The sequence below is a fragment of the Taurulus bubalis genome, assembly GCF_910589615.1.
Source record: "Taurulus bubalis genome assembly, chromosome: 17".
Lineage (NCBI taxonomy): Eukaryota > Metazoa > Chordata > Actinopteri > Perciformes > Cottidae > Taurulus > Taurulus bubalis.
The window spans coordinates 21,454,127-21,472,100 of NC_136605.1; the positions used below are offsets into that span (position 1 = coordinate 21,454,127).

The following is a 17,974-nucleotide window of genomic DNA, read 5'->3' on the forward strand; positions in this document are numbered from 1 at the left end:
GGTTTGCAGCCCTGAACACGGACGCAGCCTCCAGCCTGCTGCCGCCATAGTGAGTCCCTTTTCCCTCATATGATGACATCATTCATCATTTATCAAGCATTATCCCAACAGGAACTGTAATAACTCATTAGTATGCAATTCATAAACACAGTTATAATGTTTCATTCTTGATTAATAAGCTTGATTATACGTTTGGATTTTCATACTTTATAAATGATGGATTCCCCATTTGTAAAGTAAGTAATATTTATTGCAAACCAATTATTAAGGACTTATAGATGATGCACTACTGGTTAGCATGTACTTTATGAACGTGTTTTAATACTGCAATTCATGATTAATTCAGGTGGTTACTACTCGTTAGTTAAGTATTTTGTGACCTCATCTAAAGTGAAGACTTTGCAATTAAAATGGTTTCTTGTTAAAACGTGATACGTTTTATATATACGTCGTAATAACATGAAAACATCTTGTTAAAACTTTTACTATAATAAAAAACACATAATATACACATATTTATGTATATGTGAAGCTTCTGACATGTTTTTTACTTCCAGTTCACCGTCAGCTGGTCCTGGGTCCTTCATCCTCACAGAAACGGGTCAGATTCTGTTGTTGTTGTTGTTGTTGTTGTTGTTGTTGTTGTCGTCTTTCATTCGTTAACTTGTGATTCATACGTAATATGTGTTAATAATGTTTTCTTACAGAAAGTAATCCAAGTTATGAGAATCCAGCAGACGGTGAGAAACACAAACATAACGACATCAACCGTGTATTAGAGTTCTTATCTAACGGCTCTTCTGTGAGGATGTTCACTGCTTTATTGTTTCAAAGTCACGAGATTATGATCAACAAATCAGAAATATTATAATATAATTATTATGAGTCTTGTAATATTCTGTATAAGATCCAATAATCAACCCTTCAATGTCGTATTCTTTATATTTTCCTGACCTTTAATTATCTTTGTGGGGCGTGGTGGTCTTGATCCATGATGAAGATCAAGGATGATGATGATGATGAAGATAAATGTGGATGAGTTGATGGTGATGATGATGAAGAAGGTGGTGATGAAGAAGATGGATGATGATAATGAATATGATGAAGATGACGTGTGGTCTTCCTCAGGTCCGGACTACATTAACACTGAGAGCGATGGAGAAGGCTACATGTAGGTTTCCTCTTTCCCATGATCCTTTGGGGCTTTTCTCTTCTGCGAGTAGTTCACGTCTGATGCTTTCTTCTTCTCTGCTTTCTTCTTCTCTGGTTTCTTCTTCTCTGGTTTCTGCAGCATTGTGTTACCTGAAGTGGAAACCCCTCGGACCAATCGGAGCCGAGCCTCCACGCCCAGTTCAGGTACCGTTTGGAAAACAGAAACACGAGTTTTGGGATTTAGACAAAAAGTTTTTATTTCTGTTTAACTAATGGAGGTTCTTCAGCATTTACAGTTTATCATCATAATATCTCTAATACATCTCATTTACAGTATATCATCTGTAATTTACTGTATAATATCTATAATTGTCTAATTTAATGTATATATCCATTGTCTCTGACTTACTATATATATACATATATTATATATATATATTTATATATATTTAAATATATTTATATAAATAGGATATTTATATATATTTAAATATACAAATATATCGTTATATATATATATATATATATATACATATTTAAATATATAAATATGTATTTACTGTCACCAGCCTCCATCTTTTTGTTGGAGAGAAAAAACCATAAGGACTAAAATCGTCTTCCTCGTTAGATTTTGATCGTCATTGATCAGAAAGAGTTGAAGATGAATATTGATCTTTGTTTGTTTGTTTGTTTTCAGACGTTCCACATGATTATGAAAACGTCCCAGAGAAGAAAGGTGAGATTTTACATTTGAATTATTTGTTATTAGTTCTTTATTCTTATGATTCACATGTTGACGTATTGATCGTCATGGTAACTGTCTCCTCCCCCCCAGACGACAGAGATTACCTGAACGTGGAGATGCTGCACCTGCACAGTGAGTGGGCGGGGCTTCAGGTCATGTGACGATGACCTCACCAGAACTTCCTGTTTGTGCTGTAGAAGCACTTACAGCTTATAACTGTTATTATAAATGATATTATATATTATACTATACATTATATATTATTTTGCTATACAATATATTGTATAATTATATATTATACATACATTATATTGTAGTATATTGTATTTTTATTAGATTAGATTTAAGATTATATGATGATATACTTTATTATTCCTCAAATTTTCTTTTCAGCTGGATTAAAAAACTTTGTCTGAATATCTTTTATATTTCAGACGAATACAAAGTAAATATTGCTTATTAATACTCTGTTACAAGTACTAATACCACACTGATGATAACAGTAATCTAGCAGATTATTATTATTATCCAGCAGGATCAACTGCAGATCTGTCGGCTCAAAGCGACAGTGATGATGAAGATGACGACAGTGATGACGATGATGAAGGGAACTACGTCAACGTCCTCGATGGGACTCAGACAGACGGACCTCAGTGAGCTTCTCCTTCTTTAGTTCATGGATCTCTAATATTCCTCTGTTCGGCACATTTAAAAAGACATAATCAATAATTCAAAATCTCACTGGGTCTCCACTCCCACGTTACTGTCCCTTTAAGAACACTTAAAGGGACAGTAGCGATGCTTATCAAGTGTGTTTGTATGATATACTTCTACACAGTCTGTGTATTCCGACTGTAGATGGAGCAAAGTACTGTACTACGTATTTTAGACTCCTAAAAGGATCAATATCAGTTTAAATGAACGTTATATTTATTATATCTTCACCTTTCTGACGGAGCTGAAGCTGTTGTCTCTCTTCTAACTCACCAGACTCCTGTCCACACTCTACTCCCTCTACTGTAGTAATACACAGACTGTGTAGAAGTACTTTATAAACTTCTGAGAGATTATGACGGATGTTTATGAAAATTCAGCTTCTGAATCACGATTTTAAATTCTAAAAATATTTAAGAGCGTTTTTCTGTTAACTTTGTTTCTGATCAACTTTTTGAAATTAATCCTGTTTTTTGTCTTTTGTTTTTTTTTTACTTCTAAAAATGTGAATGATTGATATTATTAATATTATTGATCTGGATCAATAATCTCAAGATTAGACTTTCTGGAGATTAAATTCAGTTTTTCAAGCTTTTTACATTTTACTGACGACTCCTGAGAATCTTTAACGAGCCTTTGATGTTTTTATGTTTATTTGTGTTCTAGAAATGTTTGTATTGTATTTTATTGCAAATAAACGTCACAACTTTAAACTCTTCTTCATTTTATTCCTCGAGTCATTTATATATATTATTATTAACTAGATTTAAATCTGAATTACAAACCCAAACTAAACTTTTCATACTCTTCACTTCATGATTTATTGATTTTTATGAGGCAGAATTAAGAATAAATCTAATCTGTTTAATCCACTTTAACTTCCTATTTATTTTTTATTCAGAAGCACTTTAATAATAATCTGTTATTAATGATAAATAAATCTACTTCATCTCGTTATATTTAATAAACAATAAGCAACAACTATACTATGACTTTTGAATGTTTTTATAATAATGAATAAAGTAATAATATATTTTAAATGTCTAACCAGAACTTTAATTTGCTCAAACAAAAAAGCGTCCCAGTACACAGAGTGGTTTTGATTCAGTGGTTTTATTAATGAACTGGTCCCGTCTGCAAAAGGACAAACAGGAGCGAGGAGAAGCTCCGCCCCCTCAGCCGGAAAACCTTCTATTTACATTTAAAACGTTGTTTCATGTCGGGAATGTACGATGCTTCTGGTTATTACCGTGTATTCATTGTTTATGTTATTAAAGGGGGTGGAGCCAGATGGAAGGGGGAGGGGCCAGATGGAAGGGGGAGGGGCCAGATGGGGGGCTGGAGCCAGGTGGAAGGGGGAGGAGCCAGATGGGGGGCTGGAGTCAGGGGGAGGAGCCAGGTGGGGTTCAGTTGGCAGACGGGTGGAAGGACAGCTGCTGGGTCTGGTGAGCCTGGACCTGAAGAGCTGCAACACAAAACATTACAACATTTAATTCATCTTCTTTATGAATCTACCAAAAATATTCAAACATTTTATATATGACACACTTTCAAGAAAGAGTGCTTTTTAATACTTTTTTAATATTTGATATAACGTGGTATTTCACAAAAATGTCAAAGTATAATGTCATAAAAAGTTATAATATTCATAGTGGTTCATAATAAAAACATAGTACGTCCTCTATTGTACAATTATACAAATACCAGAAAACAGTTTCAGACCTTTTTAAGGTCTTTAATCGTGTTTCAATTCTTCACACGTTTTACGGTCAACCGCCGTAATTTATCTTGAGAGAATTTCTTGTGATTTTGAGGTTAAACTTCAAATCAAATATATTTAAATATTATTATTATTTGGACAAAGAGAAACTGTAAACCAAAAACAATCACTACTTCTGTAGTTACAGCCGTCTGCCTGTAGAGGGCAGTATCGTCCGGTCTTTTTAACCCTTATTGTGGCCCCTGGGTCCAGGACCAGGTCTGGGTCCAGTACCAGGTCTGGGTCCAGTACCAGGTCTGGGTCCAGTATCAGGTCTGGGTCTGGGACCAGGTCTGGGACCAGTATCAGGTCTGGGTCCAGTACCAGGTCTGGGTCCAGTATCAGGTCTGGGTCTGGGACCAGGTCTGGGTCCAGTATCAGGTCTGGGTCCAGTACCAGGTCTGGGTCCAGTATCAGGTCTGGGTCCGGGACCAGGTCTGGGTCCAGGGCGGCGCGCTCTACCTTGTGGGTGTCCGATGTAGAAGTGCTGCGGCGCCCCCTGCTGGGGGCCATGTTGGGGGTTGGAGCCGGCGCCCTGCTGGGGGGAGACGTAGTGCAGCATGACGGGGGGCATGCCGTGACCCCCAGAGTGATGCGGTCCAGAGAGACCCCCTGCAACGTGGGCCTGCAGAGACAACGGGCCTTTACTACAGGACCAGGACCACAAGTACTGCAGAACCAGGGCGTGTTTAAAGATGGCGGTGAGGAAGAAGGGGGCGTGTTAAAAGATGGCGGTAATGAAGAAGGGGGCGTGTTTAAAGATGAGGTGGCGGTAAAGAAGAAGGGGGCGTGTTTAAAGATGGCGGTAAAGAAGAAGGGGGCGTGTTTAAAGATGAGGCGGCGGTAATGAAGAAGGGGGCGTGTTTAAAGATGAGGCGGCGGTAATGAAGAAGGGGGCGTGTTTAAAGATGGCGGTAAAGAAGAAGGGGGCGTGTTTAAAGATGAGGTGGCGGTAATGAAGAAGGGGGCGTGTTTAAAGATGGCGGTAAAGAAGAAGGGGGCGTGTTTAAAGATGAGGTGGCGGTAATGAAGAAGGGGGCGTGTTTAAAGATGGCGGTAAAGAAGAAGGGGGCGTGTTTAAAGATGAGGTGGCGGTAAAGAAGAAGGGGGCGTGTTTAAAGATGAGGCGGCGGTAATGAAGAAGGGGGCGTGTTTAAAGATGAGACGGCGGTAAAGAAGAAGGGGGCGTGTTTAAAGATGGCGGTAAGGAAGAAGGGGGCGTGTTTTAAGATGGAGATGGGCGGTAATGAAGAAGGGGGCGTGTTTAAAGATGGCGGTAAAGAAGAAGGGGGCGTGTTTAAAGATGGCGGTAATGAAGAAGGGGCCGTGTTTAAAGATGAGGCGGCGGTAAAGAAGGAGGCATGTTTAAAGATGGCGGTAATGAAGAAGGAGGCGTGTTTAAAGATGGCGGTAAAGAAGAAGAGTGTGTAAAGATGGCGCTACCTGTGTGAGCTGGCTGATGGAGGGGAAGCCGTGGGCCAGAGGCTGGTGTCCGGGGAGGCTGTAGCCCTGCATGGCGTAGGAGGCCTGGGGGGAGCTGTGGCCCGGCGGCAGGTTGGGGGGCGTCTGGGCCTGCAGACCCCCAGAGTGGAACATGGACTGAGGCTGAGGACCGGCCTGACTAGCCTGAGGAGACAGAGGGAGACCGGGTCACAAGAGAGGCTTTCAGCAGGAACCAGGACAACAAGAGGCGGCTACCGGGAGCTCCGGGTACCTGGTTGTGTCCCGGACTGGGAGCTGTGTGCTGGGGGGGCTGGTTCCCAGTCGGGGTGCTGGAGGGCTGAGGGTGGTGGAGGGCGCCCGCGTGGTGGGAGAAGGACTGGGCTGAAACGAGAGGGGACGGAACGTTAAGGAACCTCAGAGAACCTCGGAGAACCAGGTCTTTGGACTCCACGTCAAAGTTCTTCAGCGCCGTGTTTTCTTTATTACATAAAAGTATAATTTGTCTCTTTAGATCTCAAACTAAACTTTTCAACCAGTGAAATGTTCGTTAAATCAGCAGAGAACTTTCTTACATTTAAAAGAAAAAAGATCTTCTGGTGATAATACTGTTTTCATCTGAAGTTGAACTGGAAAATTGTATAAAATATAAATATATAATATAGTAAAAATGTTGGTGAAGGAGTCCCACAGGGTTCACTCAGTTTCAAATGTCATATTATTATTTTGACATATTAACCGACTAAATACGGTAAACACCAAATTTTATTTCTTTATATTTTCAGTGTAAATGCTGTTTTTAGTGCTATTATTATTATAATTTTTGAGCTCTTTCAAACCGTTTACTGACTATTTAGAAATATTATTATCAACGTTGGCAGTTTTAATGTTGTTGATTTTTTTTGTTCCCTTCAGCCTTGATACTTGTTTTACGTTAAGATAAAAAAATGTCATATTTAAGAACACAAGAAACATTCTCACTTTATTGTGAAAACTAAACAATTTGCAAAAAGTTCAACGATTAGATGAATTAAAATCGTGCCTTTCATAGAAGAGGATAAATTGAAGACTGGATCCTGCTTACCATACATGGCCTGCTGGGGCCCCTGTGGCCCCTCAGCCTGGCCGGGGTACTGGGGCCCGGGAGGACCCATCTGCTGAGGGGGGGCCCCGGAGGTCAGCATCCTGGCTCCGCCCTGAAGCATCGAGTACATCGGCTGGAGGATTCAATAAACAGAGAAAAGTCGCGATAAGTTATTATGTAGCCAGGAGTCGTCCGACTGTGTACTATATATACACACATATACATATACATATATATTTATATTTAGCTCTGCTGTGAGCTTGCATACGGTACCTGTCCGTGGTAGTGGGGCGGCAGGGTCTGGATCACCTGGCCGTACTGCAGGTAGGACTGGGGGTACGGCGAGGCCACCAGCGGGGGTCCTGCTGCCGAGGCTGCAGCCGAGATCATGGAGGAGGCCTGGGAGGCGTGGTGCTCCGGACGCTGTCCCACCACGGGCCCTGAACGCAGCACAACACACGTCATCAGTGACGGGGAACCGACTGATCTGTGGTCAGCTGCTGGGCTCGGTAGTGATGCAATCACTGGTCATGTGACTTTGTGAACAACCAATCAGTGTTTAGACGAACAGGAGGAGAGCTAGCAACGTTAGCAGCAACGCTAGCAGCAACGCTAGCAGCACCGCTAACGGAGAACAAACAGGAGGAGAGGTAGTAACATTAGCAGCACCGCTAACGGAGAACAAACAGGAGGAGAGCTAGCAACGTTAGCAGCAACGTTAGCAGCAACGTTAGCAGCAACGCTAACGGAGAACCAACGGACATTGCATTACAAGTAGAGACGTGTGTGTGTGTGTGTGTGTGTGTGTGTGTGTGTGTGTGTGTGTGTGTGTGTGTGTGTGTGTGTGTGTGTGTGTGTGTGTGTACGTACCTTTGGCTCTGGGGTATTTTCCCTGGTTGACAGTTGACATAGTGTACTGATACATCTGAGGAGCCTGAGGAGGAGACAGGTGTGACAACAGGTAAACATTTTATATTTATAATATTCATTATTATATACATAAATTCGGGGAATATATACTATATAATATATATATACATTATTAAATATATATATTTCCTAAAGAGGGATCCAGACCTGGATCTGGTGTCCCTGGATGTGCAGCGGGGACACGTAGGACAGGTAGTGTGGTGGGTTGCCGTAGATGGCTCCGCCCCCTGGCTGTCCTGGAGGAGCCAGGACCAATGAGGGGCTGGGGGGCGTCGGTCTGGGAGGAGTGGGCGTCGGCGCTGGCTTCTGTCACAACAGAGTTTAACAACCACGTGATTCTACATGAAAGGTTTGATAAAGAATAAAGAATAAAGATGAAGACATAGGGGAGGAACCTGGACCACGTTCACTTTGATGGGGAGGAACTCTTTAGCGTTGGGGTTCAGCGTGGAGTGTTTCACGTGTCTGGAACAATAAAAAAATAATCTTCGGAATCAGCCGAAAAAATTTCAACTTTTATTTAACAAAGACTTTAAAAAAAGCAAATCTCTTTTCCAAGATGGCCGACGTAAGAAATGACGATGATGAAGATGCCGGACGCTAAACTAACCCAGCTGGGACCCAAGTCTGCTCCCCTACCCAGCATGCTCCTGGGCAACGGTCACTACTCACGCTGCCGCTGCAGCCTCGGGCCGCTCGCCGCTCTCTGGACGGCCGTCCTCGCCGCCGGGGCTCGACCCGGGCTGCGGCCCGTCGGGCCCGGAGGACTCGGGGCCGGCGGTCGGGACGACCTCCGTCACCGGCTGCAGGTCTTGGCCAGAGGAGGCGGGTTTGGGCGGCGGCGCGGGGGAGGAAGAAGAGGAGGAAGAGGAGGAGGCGGAGCTGTGAGGAGGAGGGTCTGCAGAGGCCGGGCTCGCTGACGGAGAGGAGGTGGGCTGCAGCTGAGAGACGGACAGGAAGTCACGAGGAAGTAAGACAGGAAGTCACGAGGAAGTAAGACAGGAAGTAAGTCAGGAAGTCACGAGGAAGTCAGGAAGTAACGAGGAAGTAAGTCAGGAAAAAACGAGGAAGTAAGACAGGAAGTCACAAGGAAGTAAGTCAGGAAGTCACGAGGAAGCAAGTCAGGAAGTCACGAGGAAGCAAGGAAGTGACGAGGAAGTAAACCAGGAAGTCACGAGGAAGCAAGTCAGGAAGTCACGAGGAAGCAAGGAAGTGACGAGGAAGTAAACCAGGAAGTCACGAGGAAGCAAGTCAGGAAGTCACGAGGAAGCAAGGAAGTGACGAGGAAGTAAACCAGGAAGTCACGAGGAAGTAAGTCAGGAAGTAACGAGGAAGTAAGTCAACCTCAATTATCGACTGTATTTATTTAAAATAATATTGTAACATATCCCTAGAATAAATGTGTATATGTCCCCCTCTTTGAACCACAGTGTGTGTTAAATGAATAACTCACCCTGAACTCCTTGCCGAACTTGCGCAGCTCCTCCAGCTGGTTCCTCTGCTGCACCGTGGGAGCTGCAGGACGAAGAGCTGAGTTAACAATGAGCAGCGTGCACCTCGGCCACATTGAAAAACAGGGTTTCCCGCTCACCTTTGCAGCTCTTCCCTTCAGACAGACTCTCGGTTCTCTCCTTGGCGGCCGAGCTGAGGATCTCGTTCACTGTGGAGAGAAGACGCAGAAAGCTCTTCATTATAGTTCATACAGAGCACACTTTACATTTTAATATTTCCACGCATATCGTTTATTTTTCACGTTGAGCATTTTCTGTTCACTGCGTCAGGTTTTACAATTTAATGATAGATAATAATGAGTTTGCTAGTTTACGCTTTAAAAATGTGAGTATTTTATTTCTCTGTGACTATTATCTGAAAATATATCCAAATCTGACATTTTATAGAACAAATAATTGAAATGTATAATATTATTTTATATATATATATATATATATATATATATATATATATATATATATATATATATATATATATATACATATATAAATGTATATATATATATATATATATATATATCATCATTTTTTATATATCATATATATGTAACTTTATTTTTTATATACTCCATTTCTTTCGCCGTTATTGATACAATTTCACAGTTTTAAATGAATATTTAATATGTTAGTAATGTAATATTTAATCTGTTTTATTCTCATTCTCTGGTTATTTTTTGCTGAATAATAATTAAAGGTGTGATTTATTTCTCTTATTTCGTCTCAAACAAGCGGCTGAAGCATGAAAACGTTCCTCTGCGCTTCTGTTTACTCCACTGGTTGTTGTTGTTGTTGTTGTTGTCTATCTGAACACGCTTAGCGACCACAGACCCGTCTCACCGTCGACGGGGAAGAGCGGCGTCGGGCCGGAGGGTTTGGAGCCGGTGGCCATGGTGACGGAGGAGGAGTCCAAGAACACGGGGCCGCCGCCCACAGGAAGGAGGTCCAGGGGGGCGTCGGCTTTAGGAGCCCGAGAGGCTGGAGGAGGAGAGAGGGTTGTCTGTCACTCTGCCTGCCTGTCTGTCTCTTTATCTGTCTGTATCAACTAGTATTGATCAGAGTACTAGTATTGATCAGAGTACTAGTATTGATCAGAGTACTAGTATTGATACGGGTTCAGTCTGGACCCGGCTCCAGAGGGTCCTACCTGCAGATGAGGACTGGGAGGTCGGGTTCCTCAGGGTCCTGCTGCTCTGGAGTCTCTGGGTTTTGGGGGAAGTTCTGGAAGTGACTGAGACACAAACAACAACAACAACATTGTTATGAATGTGATCCATAAATCTATTGCCTACTCACATTATCTGTAAATGCAACATTCATATTGTGGTAATTATATTTATATATATAATAGATTAAGTCACGGTTTGTAAATGTTTCCATTGATGTCAATACAAATAGTTGTAAACAAAAGAAAAGAGCAATTTCACTTATTGTCAGAAAACACAATTCAAAAGTTTTAACGAGGTATCGTAAGTTAAAAATCTCTAATATCTATTTCATATAACTTCTTCAAACTGCTGGGAAAAAATAATAATTGTCAAAGGTTTGCTGGTTCATGCTTTAAAAACGTGAGTATTTTCTGCTTTTCTACATTTTACATCTTTAAAGATATTTGTTACAGGTGTTTTTCTGACATTTTATATATTAAGGAATTACCGGAATAACTGAAAATATTAGTTGATCTACAAATTATTAAAAAAAAGTAGTTGTGGCCCTAAACCAGTTGTTAAAAATCGTCTCTTTTTCTCACGCTGTCGTTATATTGACAGAAATTATTCAAGTTTCTCATCAGAAACTACATTTCATAAGATGACCTTGAACACATCGTGATAACGTCTTAATTGAATGCTCATTTCTACATTCTTAGAGTCCCCTAATTAAATTAAAAGAAGTCTCTTCATGAAAGCTTCTCTCATTGATAACAACATCTCCTCCGTACCTCCGTTGACGGCGGCGCGTGAGGCGTCGCCCGGCGCCTGCGGGTGAGAGAGGGAGTGCGGCAGGACGTGGTTGCTGCAGGGCGGGCTGCCGGCCGCCGGCGGGCTGCCGGCCCGGTGAGGAGAGTACGTGGACCGGAGGGACAGCGGGCTGCTCCGGTCGGAGGACGAGCCCGGCGCCGGGTGTCTGGCGGACGCCGGCGGCGGCGCCGCGGTGCGGCCGGAGGCTCCGGTTCTGCCGGAGAGGCCGATCTCTCGAGCCCGCTGCGGGAGAGGGATGTATTTACCCTCCCTGAGGAGAGGCGGAGGAAGGGAGAGGCGGTGAGAGGCATTCTGGGAGGACGATGACGAGGACACTTCTTCATCATCATCAGTTCGCTAAATTCTTAAAATCAGAAAGGGAGGAAACTAATATTATATCCGTCTGTGTTCATTCAGAAGTCTACGATACGTCATATTAGTACACGGGCCGTGTATAAATACACGTGTATATAAACCACGTGGGATGTATGACGCCATGTTAAGCGTTGATGGAGCGGCTACGACGTTAGCTTAGCTTAGCTCCGATCCAACCAGACTCCATCCAGGAAACAAGTGTTTATGAGGTCATGTTAAGCGTTGATGGAGCGGCTACGACGTTAGCTTAGCTTAGCACCGATCCAACCAGACTCCATTCAGAAAGCAAGCGTTTTAAAAGTTGTTTGCTCGTCGTCTTGAGGAGAAAACAAACAAAACATCAGATTAATTATTTTGACAGATCAGCATCATGATGAAGTTACTTCTGCATCTTTACTTTTTATCTGTTCGTTGCGATTAAGTCGCAGCTAAAATGTTTATTTCGGTTGGAACATCTGATTTCCGTCCTCGTTGTCTTTTGAAGGCGTGGACCAGCAGGACTTGCCTGCCGCTGGGCGTGAACCCGGGGCTGGCCCGGTCCTCCCGCTCCCGGACCACCGAGCTGAACTTGTCCTCCTCGCTGCGCCCCTCGTCGTTCTCCAGGGAGACCCTGCGGCGGTACTGCAGGCTGCCCTCGATCTCGTGAGCCAGCCGAGCGGCTCGCGCTTCCCGCTGGCGGAAGACCTCGGAGTTCCCCTTCTCCAAAGGCATGCTGGGAGAAAAACACACACACACACACACACACACACACACACACACACACACACACACACACACACACACACACGTGACTTTGTGAACTCTTGTTGTTTTTTTTAAGCGTATTAATATTTGTATCTATATTAACAGAAGTGACTCATAGTAGTGAAGCGATTCATAGTAGTGAAGCGGCTCAGTAGTGAAGTGATTGATAGCAATGAAGTGGCTTATAGTAATGAAGTGACTCACGTGTACATGGAGAAGCTCATAGCAGTGAAGTGACTCATAGCAGTGAAGTGACTCATAGCAGTGAAGTGACTCAGCAGTGAAGTGGCTCATAGCAGTGAAGTGACTCATAGCAGTGAAGTGACTCACGTGTACATGGAGAGGCTCATAGCAGTGAAGTGACTCATAGTAGTGAAGTGACTCATAGCAGTGAAGTGACTCACATGTACATGGAGAGGCTCATAGCAGTGAAGTGGCTCATAGTAGTGAAGTGACTCATAGCAGTGAAGTGACTCACGTGTACATGGAGAGGCTCATAGTAGTGAAGTGGCTCATAGCAGTGAAGTGACTCATAGCAGTGAAGTGACTCACGTGTACATGGAGAGGCTCATAGTAGTGAAGTGACTCATAGCAGTGAAGCGACTCATAGCAGTGAAGCCACTCAGCAGTGAAGTGACTCATAGCAGTGAAGTGACTCATAGCAGTGAAGCGACTCATAGTAGTGAAGTGACTCAGCAGTGAAGTGGCTCATAGCAGTGAAGTGACTCATAGCAGTGAAGTGACTCACGTGTACATGGAGAGGCTCATAGCAGTGAAGTGACTCATAGTAGTGAAGTGACTCATAGCAGTGAAGTGACTCACATGTACATGGAGAGGCTCATAGCAGTGAAGTGGCTCATAGTAGTGAAGTGACTCATAGCAGTGAAGTGACTCACGTGTACATGGAGAGGCTCATAGTAGTGAAGTGGCTCATAGCAGTGAAGTGACTCATAGCAGTGAAGTGACTCACGTGTACATGGAGAGGCTCATAGTAGTGAAGTGACTCATAGCAGTGAAGCGACTCATAGCAGTGAAGCCACTCAGCAGTGAAGTGACTCATAGCAGTGAAGTGACTCATAGCAGTGAAGCGACTCATAGTAGTGAAGTGACTCAGCAGTGAAGTGGCTCATAGCAGTGAAGTGACTCATAGCAGTGAAGTGACTCACGTGTACATGGAGAGGCTCATAGTAGTGAAGTGACTCATAGCAGTGAAGTGGCTCATAGTAGTGAAGTGACTCATAGCAGTGAAGTGACTCATAGCAGTGAAGTGACTCACGTGTACATGGAGAGGCTCATAGTAGTGAAGTGACTCATAGCAGTGAAGTGGCTCATAGTAGTGAAGTGACTCATAGCAGTGAAGTGACTCACGTGTACATGGAGAGGCTCATAGTAGTGAAGTGACTCATAGCAGTGAAGCGACTCATAGCAGTGAAGCGACTCAGCAGTGAAGTGGCTCATAGCAGTGAAGTGACTCATAGCAGTGAAGCGACTCATAGTAGTGAAGTGACTCAGCAGTGAAGTGGCTCATAGCAGTGAAGTGACTCATAGCAGTGAAGTGACTCACGTGTACATGGAGAGGCTCATAGTAGTGAAGTGACTCACGTGTACATGGAGAGGCTCATAGCAGTGAAATGGCTCATAGCAGTGAAGTGGCTCACGTGTACATGGAGAGGCTCATAGCAGTGAAGTGGCTCATAGCAGTGAAGTGACTCACGTGTACATGGAGAGGCTGGCGTCGTAGGTGGACTTGACGCCGTACGTCTCCTCGTTGAACTTGAACATCTCGTTGGCGTCCCAGCCGTTGGACTGAGAGGAAAAGAGAAAGACGTGAAGACGAAGCGGTACGAAGGTCCACGGTTTAAAGCCTTGAGAGCTCACCGTGATTGTGTGTGTGTGTGTTCTCACTGTGTGTGTGTGTGTGTGTCCTCACCGTGTCGGCCTCCAGCTCAAAGTTTTCTCCGTTGCCGTTCCCGTCCCACCTCTGCAGGACTTTCTCCCGGTGGTCCCCGTTCACCCGCGACGAGCTGATGGAGGTGTCGGTGAACGTGTCTGCACACGTGAACACGTGAACACACCTCGTTATTGTTCGATTTTCATCTTTCTGACGGTCCTTGAACGCATCATGTGTGAACGATTCCATCACAGAAAACAATCGGCTTGAAATTGTGAAATGTTATTCAACGCGTCTCATTTAGAATCTCTCCTCAAATAATCTGTTTACTTTAATCAGATTGTGTAAAAAACAGGAAGTGAACACTTGGAACATGTTGGATATTTAATAATAAAATAAGCTTTTATTCGTCAGGTATTTAATCCACAGCAGTATAAACAATAATAACCATGTGTTCAGGTAAAGTATTCATCTCTAGAATAACTAGAACATGTATATGGAGAGCAATACTGTTATTGATGTATTAAAATAATTCAGAAGGTTCTCGTCACCTCTGACAGCAAAGTTCAGGTCGACGTCGCGGCACGTCATGGTCACCAGGTCGCTGGGGCTGAAGATCATCGTGTCCGTTATGTCCTCAATCTTGGGAGAAGAGGACTGGCCTTCCTCTTCCTCTCCTCCTCCTCCTGCATCTCCATCGCTCTGTTTATGGACAGCATCCACAGCCAGCTCACACTGAGCAGACAGAAGATAAACAGATCAATATAACAGATGATCTCTGATCACGACTCAGGTTTTTGTGTTTATATTTTTATTTTGTACCTGAGAGCTTAAAGTCTTGAAGATTCCTTCGTACGCGGCTCCGTTCTTCACCCTCACATCACAGGTGGAGCCCTGAAACCAGCAGAAAGCTCCGGTTTGTTCGGTTTCACATTTTTAGGACGACTTCAGACTTCCACTGCGTCGGTTCTAACACGTTGTTGAAGTCACAGTGAGAACTGAAGAAGCTACGACATCTACGAACCAGCGGAGGTTCACTTCAGTTACATGGTGATGCGTTCAGGCTCTGCTCAGTGAAAGTGAGTACTGGCTGAAGGTAAATGATAACGTTCTTGTGATGCGTTCAGGTGTAATCTAGTAAAATGTAGTGTTGGTGATGAACTAGAATGAATCCAGATGTTTCACATGAATATAAAATAGATATTAGAGATGAATTATAAAGTATTAAACATGTCTCTACTCACCACGACTGCTGTGAGGAAGTGAAGCATTCGGGCATTGTTGTAGACGCCTTCAAACACCTGCAGGACACAACAATACAAGCTTTTTTAGGCTGATATCTATATGAAAATCAGCAACAATTTCCTAAAGATTGATTATTTAACAATTCTTTTTTTGGGGGGGAGGGGGGGAATAAAAGTTTCCAAAACTTTCTTTGGCTTAAAAAAAATTAATCTAAATATATTTGGGTTTTTAACTTCTTAGAAAAAAAGAACAAAAAAGACATTTTGTTTAAGTTTATAAACTAACCGATTGATCAACAAAGTATTCAGCAGATTAATCAATAACGAAAATAACCTTGTGACCGAGGTCTGTGGACAAACTATTATTTATGAATTGACATATAAGTGGATATGAGATTATAAATCTGTTTCTAAATATTATTTTACATGAAAAATGCCTCTTTTTCTTGATGCAAATGAAGAATCTAAGATTACTAATAGTACAAATAATAATGATTTTAGGCGACATGAAGAAACCTGACTTCACTTCCATCTTATTAGTCTTTTCTATTTTTGCATATATTGTGCATTTTTCTTATTACCCTATCCTATGATTTGTATATATTGCACTTTTTTTATTCTTTATAGCTTATGTTTCTCCTGTAAACTCATTACAGTTTGATAAATATTGTTATTTTGAAACTCATATCAATGTTTATTATTATTATATATATTATATGAATTAGTAAATTCAAAGTGTATTTAAGTATAAACAAAAAAACAAAGAAAGTTCAGTAAATCTGAAGGATTATTTATAATTATCATGATTTGAGATTTTATCTGTTTTATTTTTCTTAACTGGAATAAATAAATTAAATTAAAATCCGAAATTTATACTTGCAAATAAAAAAGCAAATATACCCAAATATGTACGTGATGATTCCAAGGCCAAGAATTATATTTTATGCTGATTTAATATTTGTGAAATATACATATTGTTCACATACTACCTGTAAATACGCCCTGAGTGTTTACATGGCCTGGCCCCGCCCCTGGCCCCGCCCCCAGGGCACCCCGTAGCTTCGTGCTGAGCCCTGAGTGTTTACACGGCCTGGCTCCACCCCTGGCCCCGCCCCTGCTAATACCAGGGTTATCTTTTCCCAATAAATAACCTCCGTCACTACTTACTATGCTGCTTAAAGGGGAGGTCTGTGACGGCGGTTTCATTGTGTTCCTCGTCCTGCAGAAGAAAAAACAACCGTCAGCGAACACAAACCGATTTAATTCTTCCCGCAGAACAATAAAACACCTCACACAGCTAGCCAGCTAGCTCAAGCTAACGGGAGCTAGCTCGGCGCGGGCGTCGAATTTTTCTTTAGCGACGGAGACGCAAAACAAACCGCCAGAAAAAAACGACGATGGCGTCACATTAGAAACCCCGGCACCGGGAACAAAGTCCCAGTATTCGGGTCTTACTTTTTAGTCATGTGCATCCCTGGAGCTCCCGTCTCGTCGTTCCAGCGAAAAGTCACGCACGGGTTTGACAGGCCGAGCGCGACACACCGCCGGAGAAACAACAAAACACGGCAAAGGGGGCGTTCGATTTGCTCAAAAGTTCTAGGGCTGCTGGCGCACGTGATTTGGGTCGACTCGGGCGGGGCGGGCTGCTTCCGGACGATTTAAATATATCAATCATCAAAGTGTTTTCGACTTGAAAATAAGAATACTTGTGTTTAAAATAAGTAATGTTTAAGTACTGTAAGTCCTCACTGAGTGTGAATGTTCCCGCACAAGAACGGGGCGGTAAAATTAGCCGGGCTCCGCCGAGATACAGTAACGAGCGCTCCCCTCGTAAATCCCGCCCACTGACCTAATCTAAAACTTCATTGGATAGAATCTTCTGCCAATCTCCTTTGACCTTTTGTTTTATTGGTTTAAATTTCACGTCAATCATTTCTCCGCCGGGCTCTCCTCACAGAGGTCACGTCGGAACCTGTTTTTAATTCAATAAAATGATTATTTAAAAAAGATTACATTCAAACATACAATATACACAAATATTGTGTCGAGTACATATAATTTGACAAAATAATAAATCATCATAAAAAAAAAAAATGTTTGGCCTTGGAATCATCACATACATATTTGGGTATATTTGTTTTTTATTTGCAAGTAAAAGTTTCTAATTTAATTTATTTGATCCCAGTTAAGAAAAATCAAATACATTTAACGAATCAACTCTCAAATCATGAGAATTATAAATAATCCAGAATTACTGAATTTTGTCATCCTTTAATTCCATGGGGATCTACGTGTTGACACCTCCATGTAGATCCCCATGGACCCCCAGGGGCCCTGGGGGTCCATGGGGATCTCTTTACCCACGTTGACCTCCACCGTGATGACGACCTTGTCAGACTCCGGGTGACCAATGGATAGCGTTGTGCAGGT

General features: G+C 42.7%; 2 protein-coding genes across 2 annotated transcripts; one reads left to right on the top strand and one right to left on the bottom strand.

Moving 5' to 3' along the window:
• Positions 1–1,007: 1,007 nt before the first annotated feature.
• LOC306749611 (uncharacterized protein) lies at positions 1,008–2,846 on the top strand (the record flags this gene model as incomplete). The annotated part of the gene is made up of 5 exons (XM_079232923.1): positions 1,008–1,171; positions 1,292–1,356; positions 1,850–1,888; positions 1,988–2,029; positions 2,433–2,846. The coding sequence occupies 5 exons, from the start codon at positions 1,008–1,010 to the stop codon at positions 2,552–2,554; spliced, it is 432 nt and encodes a 143-aa protein (XP_079089049.1). The 3' UTR covers positions 2,555–2,846.
• Positions 2,847–3,713: 867 nt separating this feature from the next.
• atxn2l (ataxin 2-like) lies at positions 3,714–17,055 on the bottom strand. The gene is made up of 23 exons (XM_079233234.1): positions 17,000–17,055; positions 16,712–16,763; positions 15,545–15,601; positions 15,123–15,194; positions 14,852–15,035; positions 14,340–14,458; positions 14,124–14,215; positions 12,171–12,377; positions 11,272–11,561; positions 10,480–10,563; positions 10,173–10,310; positions 9,416–9,484; positions 9,278–9,339; positions 8,497–8,765; positions 8,220–8,289; positions 7,972–8,130; positions 7,765–7,828; positions 7,168–7,334; positions 6,895–7,027; positions 6,085–6,194; positions 5,814–5,996; positions 4,833–4,995; positions 3,714–4,076 (listed from the first exon to the last, which is right to left on the bottom strand). Exons 1-23 carry the CDS (start codon positions 17,014–17,016, stop codon positions 4,018–4,020), a joined length of 2,820 nt encoding a protein of 939 aa, XP_079089360.1. The 5' UTR covers positions 17,017–17,055; the 3' UTR covers positions 3,714–4,017.
• Between the last annotated feature and the right edge of the window lie 919 nt (positions 17,056–17,974).